Raw genomic sequence first — 14,167 nt, 5'->3', positions numbered from 1 at the left:
TGAATTATGGTTTTCTCAGGGTATATGCCCAGTAGTGGGATTGCTGGGTCGTATGGTAGTTCTAGCTTTAGGTTTTTAAGGAAGCTTCATACCGTTCTCCACAGTGGCTGTATCAATTTACATTCCCACCAACAGTGCAAGAGGGTTCCCTTTTCTCCACACCCTCTCCAGCATTTATTGTTTGTAGATTTTTTGATGATGGCCATTCTGACTGGTGTGAGGTGATACCTCATTGTAGTTTTGATTTACATTTCTCTAATGATAAGTGACGTTGAACATCCTTTCATGTGTTTGTTGGCAATCTGTATATCTTCTTTGGAGAAATGTCTATTTTGGTCTTCTGTCCATTTTTGGATTGGGTTGCTTTGTTTTTTTGATACTGAGCTTCAGGAGCTGCTTGTATATTTTGGAGATTAATCCTTTGTCAGTTGCTTCATTTGCAAATATTTTCTCCCATTTGAGGGTTGTCTTTTCGTCTTGTTTATGGTTTTCTTTGTGGTGCAAAAGCTTTTAAGTTTCATTAGGTCCCATTTGTTTATTTTTGTTTTTATTTCCATTTCTGTAGGAGGTGGGTCAAGAAGGATCTTGCTGTGATTTATGTCATAGAGTGTTCTGCCTATGATTTCTTCTCACAGTTTTAAAGTGTCTGGCCTTATGTTTAGGTCTTTAATCCATTTTGAGCTTATTTTTGTGTATGGTGTTAGGAAGTGTTCTAATTTACAAATGCTAAAGGAACTTCTCTAGGCAGGAAACACAAGAGAAGGAAAAGACCTACAATAACAAACCCAAAACAATTAAGAAAATGGTAATGGGAACATACATATTGATAACTACCTTAAATGTAAATGGATTAAATGCTCCAACCAAAAGGCACAGACTGGCTGAATGGATACAAAAACAAGACCCATATATATGCTGTCTACAAGAGACCCACTTCAGACCTAGGGACACATACAGACTGAAAGTGAGGGGACGGAAAAAGATATTCCACGCAAATGGAAATCAAAAGAAAGCTGGAGTAGCAATTCTCATATCAGACAAAATAGACTTTAAAATAAAGACTAGGGCTTCCTTGGTGGCGCAGTGGTTAAGAATCCGCTTGCCAATGCAGGGGACACGGGTTCGAGCCCTGGTCCAGGAAGACCCCACATGCCTCGGAGCAACTAAGCCCGTGTGCCACAACTACTAAGTCTGTGCTCTAGAGCCCACGAGCCACAAGTAGTGAGCCCGCGTGCCACAACTACTGAAGCCTGTGGGCCTAGAGCCCGTGCTCTGCAACAAGAGAAGCCACCGCAATGAGAAGCCCGTGCACCAAAACGAAGAGTAGCCCCCACTTGCCACAACTAGAGAAAGCCTGCACATAACGAAGACCCAACACAGCCAAAAATAAATAAAACAAATTAAAAAAAAATAATTATAATAAAATAAAATAAAGACTATTACAAGAGACAAAGAGGGACACTACATAATGATCAAGGGATCAATCCAAGAAGAAGATATAACAATTGTAAATATTTATGCACCCAACGTAGGAGCACCTCAATACATAATGCAAATGCTAACAGCCATAAAGGGAAATCGACAGTAACACAATCACAGGAGGGGACTTTAACACCCCACTTTCACCAATGGACAGAACATCCAAAATGAAAATAAATAAGGAAACACAAGCTTTAAATGATACATTAAACAAGATGGACTTAATTGATATTTATAGGACATTCCATCCGAAAACAACAGAATACACTTTCTTCTCAAGTGCTCATGGAACATTCTCCAGGATAGATCATATATTGGGTCACAAATCAAGCCTTAGTAAATTTAAGAAAATTGAAATCGTATCAAGTATCTTTTCTGACCACAACACTATGAGACTAGATATCAATTACAGGAAAAAATCTGTAAAAAATACAAACACAAGGAGACTAAACAATACATTACTAAATAACCAAGAGATCACTGAAGAAATCAAAGAGGAAATCAAAAAATACCTAGAAACAAATGACAATGAAAACACGATGACCCAAAACCTATGGGATGCAGCAAAAGCAGTTCTAAGAGGGATACAATCCTACCTCAAGAAACAAGAAACATCTCAAATAAACAATGTAACCTTACACCTAAAGCAATTAGAGAAAGAACATAAAAACCCCAATGTTAGCAGAAGGAAAGAAATCATAAAGATCAGATCAGAAATAAATGAAAAAGAAATGAAGGAAACAATAGCAAAGATCAATAAAACTAAAAGCTGGTTCTTTGAGAAGATAAACAAAATTGACAAACCATTAGCTAGGCTCATCAAGAAAAACAGGGAGAAGACTCAAATCAATAGAATTAGAAATGAAAAAGAAGTAACAACTGACACCGCAGAAATACAAAGGATCATGAGAGATTACTACAAGCAACTATATGCCAATAAAATGGACAACCTGGAAGAAATGGACAAATTCTTAGAAAAGCACAACCTTCTGAGACTGAACCAGGAAAAAACAGAAAATGTAAACAGACCAATCACAAGCACTGAAATTGTGATTTTTTAATACTGTGATTTTGTGGTAAAGTGCTGCGATGGCTCGCTGGCGAGGAGCGTCATGACTACCCCTGGGAGCTCAGTGTGAGGTCAGTGTGATCTCTGAGAGAATCCTCTGGTTAAAGCGCACGGCCGTGCAGGCACACACGCACAACGTGAGGTGAAGACTTTTGCCGAGGGCGAAGGGAGGCAGAGGTGTGTCTCAATCAGCAGGCTTGATGTTTCAGAAGGAAGCAGCCCTAGAGCACCAGCTTTGCAGATGATTCTTCAAAGAATGCTGTGTATGCATAAACAGAGCCTCAGAGCCCATCAACTGATAACAGGAAATGTATAAGCCTCTGACATGCTGCTGGCTGCTTTGTAAATGAAGTGAAAATAAAAAATAATTAGGGGAGAATGGGGAGCAATTGATTTAATGGGTACCGAACGTTTGGGATGATGAAAAAGTTCTGGAAATGGATAGTGGAGATGGTTGCAGGACACAGAATATATTTAATGGCGCTGAACTGTACACTAAAAAATGGTTAAAGTGGTACATTTACATTGTATGTTATGTATATTTTACCGCAAAAAAAAAAAGGGGGAAAAAAATAAGTCAAGTCTCCTGTAAAGCAGCTGCAACAGTGGATGAAATCAGGCTCACCTTAGTGCTAATGTGTAGCACCCTGGCTGGCGCTGGCTTTCTCTAAGAATGTAGGCGCCCTCCACGCCTCCAAGAAGCTCATCTGCCTGCTCTCGGGAGATGATCCCATGAAACCTGAGGAGAGACAAGACCATCTTTGTTCTGAACAGATCACATACCAACATGGACCACAAAGAGCCGCCTAAAAAAGATGGTGGGTCCACCTGGAACCTACAGCTCCCCATTTAAATGAAGAGGGGTGTGACTACTGTATACTTCCAGATGGGCTTGGACCTGGCTCTCAGCATGCACCCAAACACATAATAAGCATGCAAGTAGGCAAGGCAAAAGGAAGAACGCCCAGTCCACCTGGCTTTCTGCTATTGCCTTTGATCACAAGCTGAAAATTAAAGTCGTAACCAAAAGCCAGGTGTGGCTCCTCTTTTATCCATGAAGGAAAGCAAAAGAGCATTTACCAATTCAGCATTTACCAATTCAGCACTCTGCTCATCACTAGGTATCATCCTGATTGCAAACGAGCACGTACTGATTATCACCCTGCTTACGTCAGTATGGGGTGCTGTTCGTTTTAGAGGCTCATTCTCTGGAAAGAAGAGCCAGAAGTAATGAATAGCCTTCCATTCCTCTAAATTTTGAGAGCTATCGCTTAGGGATGTGTTTGGAAAATGTACCTATTTTTCTTTTTTAAAGATAATGTTTATTTCTTCCCCCGCAATTTAAAAAGTAATACACATGCATGTAGAAAATTCGGTAGGATTGCAAGCTTGGCCAGTAACTGCTTTGCTCTGGAGGGGATGTCTGGGACCTAGAGAGCGGACAGCGATGCCAGGGGAGAGGAGAACAGGACAGGAGTTAGGGACACACAACCAGCCAGCTCTCTCTGCTGCCCTAAAGCAAAGACAGCGGCTCACCCCTGTTATCAGAGATTTGATCAATCTGTTTCAGAGGAAGGTGGGAGCTGGGTTGTGGCGGAGTGAGGCCAGGGCCAAGGGGTCCCGGGCTCCTGGGAGAGGGAACACCACCCTCTTTCTGGGATGACCCAATCTTAGGGAATTGGGGGGAATAAATTAGAGAAGCTGGCTACACAAGAAGTGCTGTTGTTTTTTCCACAGGAATGCAAAGATTCTTAGAGGACACATGTACCAGGATAACATTTTGGAAAAAAATAAACCTATCACAATACTTATGTTCTAATTCCCTTCTATTCTTTACAACTAGACCTTACAAGCTGAAGCTTTAGTCCTAGGGGAGTGAGGTCAAACACTCTGGCCTTGAGTTCTCAGATCAACTCTCAAAAGCCTAGGGCAGTGATAGCTTGGGAAAAAGGGGTGTTCTGGCTTCTCAAATTTTGGTTTTAAATCTTGAGAGTCAATGTATGGAGGTCTTGCAGCATCGCTTTTCCGGGGTGAGGATGAATGTGCTGTGTGACATAAGAGCAACCCTCCTTTCCAAAAGGAGACCAGTGTCCCCAGTTCTTTTGGGAGGGAGATTGGGAGAAATTTGGCTAGAACCCATGTTCAGTGGGTCTAAGCTGGGAGGTGGAGAAGCCTCCTTTGCAGCAAGAGCTGGGGCTGGAGAAGGCTGGAGAGAGAGAGAGAGAGAGAGAGAGAGGGAGAGAGGGAGGGAGGGAGGGAGGGAGGGAGGGAGGGAGAGGTGGGAGGGACGTGGAGAGGATAGAAGGGCAGAGGGCATTGGAAAGTTTCCCACATCAGAAAGGACAAAAGCTGGTGCCACAAGAGGTTTGAGGCTGAGATGTCCAGGACACAACCTGACAGGGCAGGGCAGGGGGTGACCGCAGCAGGAAGAGGCACATGCAGCGAAGGGCACAGAAACCTGACACCCCTGACCCAGGTCACTCTCTGGGGGGAGAAGGGCAAAAAAAAAAAAAAAAAAAATGGGAAAAGGAATATCCCAAATAGGCAGTTAACCTGAAAGCAGCTTTGTTTGAACTCCCTTGAATGGACGTGTTTCAGGGATGGCCAGCAGCAGATGTCAGGTGTCAAGAACTAAGTTAAATTCAATTGTTCAAAAGAAGAAAATGACAATCTTGTGCATCTGAAGACCCAGTGTGTGGCTCATCAGCCCCTTTAGGCATGGATTTAAAAGTACCCATCATGTATATATCTATGATCCCAACTTTTCAAAAACCAGAGCTTGCACAAAGACTGGGAAGAAAGAGATGAAGGGAAAAAAGTTAACAATGCTTCTCTTTCACGGTGGGGCTATGGTGTTTTCCACCTTGTAGATTCCTATATGCTCTAATTTTCCCAAATTAATTGGGTATTAATTGATTAACTTTTTAAGAACAAAAGTAATACCTACCCACAGTGGGAAAATTCAAAATTTGAAAGTTAAAAGGCACGAAAGAAATAAAAATATAAACAGTAGAGAAATAAAAATTCCCTTTCCCTAATGGTATCTACTGAACACACTTTCTTGTGATTCTTTCTAGGAAAAAAATATGCATATATGTTTCCTGAATAGAGCATGTCTTACTTTTTGAATGGAACAAAACCTTTCATTTTTAAAAAAGAAAGGGAAACACAGAATATGAAGTTTTTAAGCTAACTTCCCTCTAATACGATATATTCCTTTTTTATGGTTAAGAAAATGTTTCTTTGGTCTCGTTTCACTCTACAGTTTATGTGGATGGCGGAGGGGGGGAGGTTGGACTATGAAAACTAGAAGGTTATTCAACGAAACTTTTATGCAAAAAAGGGAAAGAAACAATAAATAGAGTTTCTTTTGGAATTCATGTACAAAAATGTTCTATTTGAGAAGTATATAATAGGTTTTCATTTTCTCTTTTTTAAATTTTTAAATCTCTTTTCTTTTGCTCTATGAGCAAAATCCAAATCAGTATACTGAAGAAAAAAAAGTCCTATTACAACCAGGTTAGATGTTAGGGACATGGGGGTAGAAGAGAGAGGAGGCTAGCGATGCAGGCAGGTATTCCAGAGCCCCCAGCTTCCCAAGGCCCAGTAGGAAGGTTCAGAAACACAGCCGTGGCAGTTAGGAAGTGGCTGCTGAACTGGGACAAATAAGAGGGTCATTCATCACGGAAGTGAGGCTCTGATGGGTAAGGGAATAGAGGAAGAAGGTTTTGGATTGGCTGGGAGAGCTCTGGGAGCTGAAAGAGACTTTAACCTTATAATGCCTCCAGGTGGGACATGGGAAGAAAATCGAATTGTGCATCTGACTGACATCCTCCCCCGCTCCGCCTCTGCCCTTTGCTCTGTCTGGGTGGTTCTGCCTGCTGTGAGCTGTGCACCATGCCACAGCCCGAGACTGCCAGCTATTTTTATGGTAATGCATATTTGCTTTGCAGTAGGTTTCTGAGAAAGTAAAACAAGAGATGAAATTAAGAGGAAAATAGGGGGGACTTCCCTGGCGGTCCAGTGGTTAAGACTTCGCCTTCCAATGCAGGGGGTGCGGGTTTGATCCCTGGTCGGGGAGCTAAGATCCCACATGCCTTGTGGCCAAAAAGCCAAAACATAAAACAGAAGCCATATTGTAACAAATTCAATAAAGACTAAAAATGGTCCACATTAAAAAAAAAAAATCTTAAAAAAAATAGAGGAAAATGGGGGAAATCATAATTATGGTATTAAGGCAATTTGGCTAATAGATCCACGTCAAGAGAAATCATCATTTTGGTTTTAGGAGACCAAGGAAATGGGACGACTTTCCTGAGTGTTGTGTTTACTGAGGTAGATGAAAGTAAGGAATTCAGCCTCAGTTCACATTCTTCGACACCCTAGCTGTTTATATAGTATTGAAGTAAAAGTGAAATGAAATACTAAGAGAGCCACAGTTATGAAAAAATGCCGCCTTACGCCTTATGTTTCAAATACTTGCTGGGCACTCAGTGGCTGCTTTTGTGAAGAGAACTGAATGGAGCAGGAGATAGTCTCCCTCCCACATTCATGAAGCCAAGCACCTGAATATTATAAGAAAATTCAGTACAAAGGGGTCTGATTGCATTTATCCTTATTATTAAACTCTTGCACAATGGACATTTGATGAAGACTACATATTGGAAAAATTTTAATATTTAAGTGACATAGGAAGTGACTACTTATTACATTATTAAAACAATGAATAGCATAATACATACTCTCTTCCATAATATTTTGGTCTGTTTCCCACCTATATGGAAAAGAAGAGAAGTGTTAGTAATGCATTTGAATTCAAACCAGATAGATAAAAATACTATTCAAATAAACAGAGCTAGAGTCCTGGGAATAATTTTATTCCAGTTTTTATTCCCCAAATCAGAGATCTAAGACACTCTGGAGTTAAGCAACACATTCCACCCTCTTGAGTAAAAATGACCTAGAACTGCCATATTTCTCTCATCATTAGGCTCACTCCCCGCCCAAACTCAATCAGCCAATAAAAAAGTTTTTGAAGGAAACACAGTGAGGCTGATTTTAATATTAAGGAATTTATAAAAGTATTAAGGAATTTATAAAAGTATTAAGGAATTTATAAAAGGATAGAACAAATACTTTTAGCATGAATAAAACACAAACGTTTATTTCAATCTTCACCTAATTGTTTCATTATGTATTTATAATAAAAATGGGGAGTGCACCCGGATTAAAAAATAAGTTTAATTTGGTCTCTTTCCCAATAAAATCAATATCCTAACATTCTTATTTTTTTCATCAAATGGTGAATGGGCTAAAATTCACTTGACAACAGAGGTACAAGCTTTGGAGGATAAGATTTATGAGTTGACTGAAAAGCATAAACATTCCAGAAAAGATTTTTCAATCACATCTTGAGCCTTGGGGTTATCCCATTGGATTTCTGCCACATATATGTGATAATCTACTTTCATATGAACTTTGTTTTCTTACATTCAAGGTGGTGGAGTTGGTAAGAAATTAACATGAATTCTCATGTTCAGCTTTTATTCTTCTAGTCTGATTCCAGGGACACTGAGAACATGTAGAGCTACATGAAGTTATGGATTTCACTGATGGTTATAACAGCAAGATCACGTTTGTTTACTAGGGTAGAATATGAGCTGGGCAGCTACTTCATTTACAGTCATTTCTGTCTACAGTCACATGGGCAGTTTTCTCAGCAGGGCACCGTGGTGGGATTTGAAGGCAGTTTCCCGGCCTATCTTTACTCTCCAATGGGTGCAGGGGACCCGAGTGGGCAGTAGGGAGGTATGGACTAGAGGAAAAGGTTCAGAAGGGGGAGCCGGCTCTCTGTGGACCACCTTGACAAGCCTGCCTTGGACAAGCCTAGCTGGCATAAAACTAATCCTCTAGATACTTCTAAATACGTGTTCACTCTTCTGTGCGTTTTACACCTGAAAAGCACTGAACCAAGAGAGGGCATTCATCACTCGTTTAGGTTTGAAGCCTGCTGTGTGTCATTTATGAAGGAAGATCTAAATGATATGATTAATCGAAGCACACAGTGTGTAAAAAGGCACCTTGTTATCTGATTACTCTACATGCTGGAAAGCTTTTGAATGGGAGTTGAACATTTTGTCATTTACACTGTTCGACTGGCTTTCACAGTTCTTTCTTCCTCTCAGGATACTGTAGGTAATGTGGCTGCCACACCAACATGCCGTAGAAGAAATTTAGAATTTTAGAAAAGCTGATGGAAGTAGGTAATATATAATACGCGAGATATCTGTCCTTTCTTTGAGAGTCAATGTTCCACATTTTGAAATGACTCCCCATTTATCAGGACAATTTTATTTCCATCTTTTTGGCTGAGCCATGACACAGATTTGCAAATCTAGGTGTCGCTACCGACCCCATTCCCTTTCCTCCATCCTCTTATCTTTCCAAAAGAGAAGGGTAATTTTTTTTTTTTTTAGCATGTGAAAGACAAGTTTTATTTGCCTCCAAAGGACTCAGGTAATTTAGAGAAATTTAAAATACGGTTAGTCGGTAAGGGGGAATCATCCCTCCTCAGCAGCTGCTGAATAATCAAGCCTAACGACCCAGTTGGGCCTCAGAACACTGTTAACCTGTCTTTGCGTAAAAAAGAAATGACTACAGTTTTAATTATAATTTGGGGTTATCCATGTAGTCTGACCCCTCTCCCTCACAACCCTTATTCCATTGACTATTGACTCTACCAGTTGGAAAGGAAAATATTTCCTTGAGATTAATAAAAAAACAAAAGGGTGGTAGACGATAATAAGAGAAGGGTAATTAATCTAATTTCCCAGATGGACAGCATGGTAGATGGAGCTTACTATGAACTCCTGGCGTGCAGGTAAGTAGTTAATTTAATTGACTCTTAAGAAGACAACAAATTGCTTTCAATTCATCCATCACTCATAAAAATATATGGTACACTTATGTTCGGAGCTCTGTGCTCAGCCCTGTCATTGTTCGTGAAGTGATGACCTCACAGGTGTGAGAGGAAAGCTATAAGGAGCTCAGGGGTGTTCCGTACTTGCAGTAAGAGGAAACACTTGAAAAATCTAACATAGGCCGCTAAACAGGGAAGTCAATATCTCGGGTGCCTTGAGGAATACCAAATAAGATCCCGCCTGCAGGACCCTTTGATCCAATTGAAGAACAAATCTGCATATGAAAACTGCAAGAAAATAAAACAAGAGCACTGAACTGTGTGGGAGAGACTACCCGTGGAATAGGGCCATACAACAGGTCCCCAATATTGCGCAAAACGTATACTAGAATATTATTCTTTATTTAGCTGAAATTCAAATTTAACTAGGCATCCTGTTTTTATTTCATTTTTTCTAAATCTGGCAACCCTACATAGGGAGAGAGGAAACGTGGAAGTAAGAGAGAGCTAAGACAGAGGATGTGGGCAGTCATCTGATCACTGCTCCCACTGTCCAGGCTGTTTTGATAGTGATCTGATTCAACCTGTCATCCATCTGTTGTCTCTGTTGCTCTTAAAGAAAACATAGCTCCCTCGTTAATGTTAAAGAGAGAGAGAATGGCTGAGATAAAAAAAAAAAATACAACTATCACCTCTTCCTTTCCTAAACTTTTGCTCACAGGAATGTAAACGTAGTCCTTCTCTCCACCATTCACTAAGCTTTTAACCAGTCAAGAGCTTAATATAAGTTAAATGACCCCAGAAAAATCATAGAATGTGCACATTTTTTTAAGGCAGATAATTCTGGATCCTCGAATCCAGACAAAATACAGTCGGCTGATGTCAGGGCTCCAAGGGACAAGGAACCTGACTAGAGAAACTAGAACCTCTACCCTGTGATGCAGTAATGCCTTAAAGGAGCCTGACTCTCTCCAGGTGCTGCCCCGCATCAGACACTGATGGAGTTAGGTCCCACCTGTGAAATGCAGATTTGTTTTATTAAAGAAGCTGTAGCATTGAATTTCAATTTCCAGGTGTATGAGATTCTCTTCAGTGAATGAGACAGAGGACAACTGATAAATAAAAAGTAAGGCAGCTCAGAAGTTCTTGCATTTTCATTGAGAATTATGCTTGTTAAAATCAGGCAACTTGACAAAAAATGGAGGGCTAATTTAGGTATGCACGTGGATTCAGGAAGGGACAAAGATGTAACATATCCCAACATGAAGGAAAGTTGGTTCTGGAACTTCCCTGCCACTGTGATTATCCTAGGATAACCCATCACCTTGGTGGAACTGGTCTTTGAGGATATGACTAACAGAAATCGGATCTGCAATGCCTGCTCTTGGGGTTTAGTGATCCAGCTCCAAGAAGTGAAAGAAGCCCACCCTTTTCAGGACAAAAAAGTAATAATTCGTATACATATTGCTGGATCTTCCAATACTGGATCCTTTCATGATCTACCTGGTTCTGAAAGGAACACCTCTTTTTGAAAAAGGAGGATACCAAGTAGATCGGTGAGCAAACAAACACCTGAAATGCATCCTGCCCAAGACACAGGTGAATTTGGTGTGTGTGGTGTGACTGAAGAATGGTGGCTGATTCTTTTTATAAATATAACTGAACATCATATTCTAAGTAAGCATCATGTACAGGAGAATAGTCCTTCAAGGTAGGTGATACATGACACTGATGTCACTGTTGATGAGAACACTTTTGGAATTCCTCTTTTGGAACTGCCTTAAGAATCACTACCCTTTTTCTTGGATATACTCAGAGCTGCATTTCTCAAAGTGTGGTCTTCAGGGTGCTCGTTAAAGACTGCAGGATCCTGATCCTTTCCTCAGACAAACTGAATCAGAATTACTTAGGGTGGGGCTTTAATGTGTTATTTAATCAAGTTCCCCTGGATGATATTTAAGCATACACTAAAGTTTCAGAATCATCTGGTAAGAAACATACATTTATTTTTTGAGAATGGATTTGAGAGTGGATGTTATTGTGGCAAACACGTATAAGTTATTCACAGCCAAATTCAGTAAATAGGGTGAGTGATCCGACCTGGAAACACATCTGAGACAAAAATGAGGCATGATCCTAAGATACTAAGATTTGCACCGTGACTTATTCTGAAGGTTCTTTAGAAGAGCATTCCCAGCACACTCTAGGCAATGGGAAATTGGTGGAATAAAAGCACAGCTTCCCAGGATGACTGACTGGAAAGGGACCACGACTCTCATGTAATATATGTTAAACTATTTCATGACTTTATAGTCACACCTCATATATAATTATTGCCAGTACTGTGACTACTGAAGATGGTTCTAGTCCTGTCTAGCCCTGTCCATACAATGCACCCACCCCCCGCTCAACAGTCCATTGGTTTTTGTATGTTCTTATTTTAAGATCCTGAACTTTCTTTTAATAAAATAAAGGTGGATCACAAGATGGTTGAAAGGGTGGGCTCTACACTCAGACTGCCTGTCTTTGAGGCCAGATCAGTGTGTCCATAAGCAGGTTACTAATCTCTCTGTTACTCAGTTTCCTCATCTTTAAAATGGGGATGATAACAAAAATACCTGCTTCACTGAGTTGTAATAACTGAGTAAATACATGCAACATGGTTGCAACAGTTCCTGGAGTACAGAGATATTCAATGAATATTAGCGATTACTGGTGCCCAGAGAGACCCTCCTGTGTAGAGGAGGAGAAGGTAGGCCCATTATTTTCTGTGCTCTTAAAGCTCCTTTTACTGATCTCTGCTGAAAAACTTGACATCTCACCATATTTTAAATCTTTATTGGGCTGGCTCTTCTCTAACTATTCTGTGAGTGTTTTGAAGCAGCCATTTTTGTCTTCATTATCATTGTATTCCTAGGATTTCACCTGATGTCAGGCACAGGGTGAATGCAGGTACCTCTTGTTATCTGAATCAAATCCATTCCTAAAAATGTGTTGGGCAGCAGAGTTTCAAACAGCAAGAGCCTATATTCCATTATTTTAAATGGAAAAAAATAATAATTCGTTCTTAGAGCATCCCAAAACATCAATGTCTTAGATATTATTCAAATTCTTTTAAATAATTATATAACAACCTGATAAGAATTTCTGCATAATATAAAATATTTAAATGCCAATTATGTAATTGTTTAACACTTCATGATGTGATTAATAGGTATGTTTATGTACAGTCTGCAGCTGAACAGAATAGGAATTTCATTATCCTTCTAAACTGAGAATGTTCTATAATAAAAAACACAATGAAATAATATTGCCAAAGATTTGAAAGATACTATCTAAATCAGGCCTGAATTGGTAGTGCCCCCAGGTACCTGGCCCAAACAAATACTGAGGAGCTAAACCCTCAGGGGAAAGTGGGGGGAGTTATGGGTATAATGTGCAATATGTTTAAACAGGAGGTAGAACAGGAGGACTCTGAGGTATGAGAGGAGCCCCTCTTGCATCACCTAGCTTTCCTGCTACTCAATGTGTGATCTGGGGACCGACAGCATGGGCATCACCTTGGAGCTTGTGAGAAATGCAGAATGTGCATTTCGAAGGGGAGTCACATACACATTAAAGTTTGAGAAGCCGTCACACATAGGAGAACTTGTGGCAGCAGGTTTTTAACTGGGAGAATGATATTGGCTAAAACCTTCTGTAAGTTGTTACAGCAAATATTCGGAGAGTGATTGTTCTGAGAGCAAAGGGTGCCTGTACTCATTAAATGTTTGCAGAATGAGACAAAGATCATGAACGAAGAGCCCCGCTGTCAATTCAATCGCTGTGTGACCCTGAATAGGTTATTAAACTTCTTTGCATCTCATTTCCCTCGACTTTCAATAAAACTGGAGTTATAAAGATGTACTATTTTAATAAGGCTCTTTCAAAGATTAGGTGAGATAATGCATGTAAAAACCGGTAGGGCTTGGAAAAAAAGTTGTGGTAATAGGCTAACATTTACTGAGTGGCTATTCTGTGCCAGGAACCGTCCTTAGGTTTTCACGTGTTGATCTCATTTAAGCCTCCAAACAAACCTATGAGGGAAGCGAGTGCGATTATTTTACACAAAGCCCTCAAATAACTAGCTTGAGGTCATAGATCTAGTAAGTGCCTTTGGACTCAGCACACATACCTTTAACTACAATACTGTGCTTCCCAGCTTCTCCAGAGCAGATGCCAATCAATGCTGATGGCTTCATTGGCTAGCAAAATTCTACGGACTGGTTTCAGTCTGAATTATCTGAATTGTCCTTGATTTTTCTTTGCCAGGACTGAACACCTTAAAATCTCCTTGGACTTCTGTCAATGAGTTAACAAACGAGAACTTGGAATAAATTTGCCTAGATGTTGTGATATTCTGGGTCTCTCAACGATTTCCCTGTGATTTAGAATTAAATGTATTCCAAACTACCTGGTTTGTTTTTCAATTTATTCTTCTAATTTTAAGGAAAAATTCTCAGCATTTTGCAAAGCTTGAAAGAACAGTAGGGTGACAGCTGCATAGTGAGAGACAGGAAGCATAAGCCTTAAATGAGTTTGCTTTATAGTCAGATTATCATTGCCTAGATAAACACAAGTTCTTTTATATTCAACACAAAGGCATTTAAAGAATATTGTGAGTCCCCTGTAAACAAGGTTTCCAATTATTGAAAAAAACT

General features: G+C 40.1%; 1 protein-coding gene across 1 annotated transcript in view; it reads right to left on the bottom strand.

The window, feature by feature from the left end:
• Nucleotides 1-14,167, bottom strand: part of CHN2 (chimerin 2) — a 327,241-nt gene that overhangs the window by 122,227 nt on the left and 190,847 nt on the right. The window contains exons 4-5 of the mRNA XM_060020659.1: nt 7,291-7,322; nt 3,174-3,287 (exon numbers count right to left, since the gene is read on the bottom strand). Of these exons, the coding sequence (XP_059876642.1) occupies nt 3,174-3,287; nt 7,291-7,322 (146 nt within the window). The remainder of the gene's footprint in view (nt 1-3,173; nt 3,288-7,290; nt 7,323-14,167) is intronic.

Source organism: Delphinus delphis, chromosome 9 (assembly GCF_949987515.2).
Source record: "Delphinus delphis chromosome 9, mDelDel1.2, whole genome shotgun sequence".
NCBI lineage: Eukaryota > Metazoa > Chordata > Mammalia > Artiodactyla > Delphinidae > Delphinus > Delphinus delphis.
The sequence above is the reverse complement of the archived record's forward strand: the minus strand, read 5'-3'. Positions and strand labels throughout refer to the sequence as shown.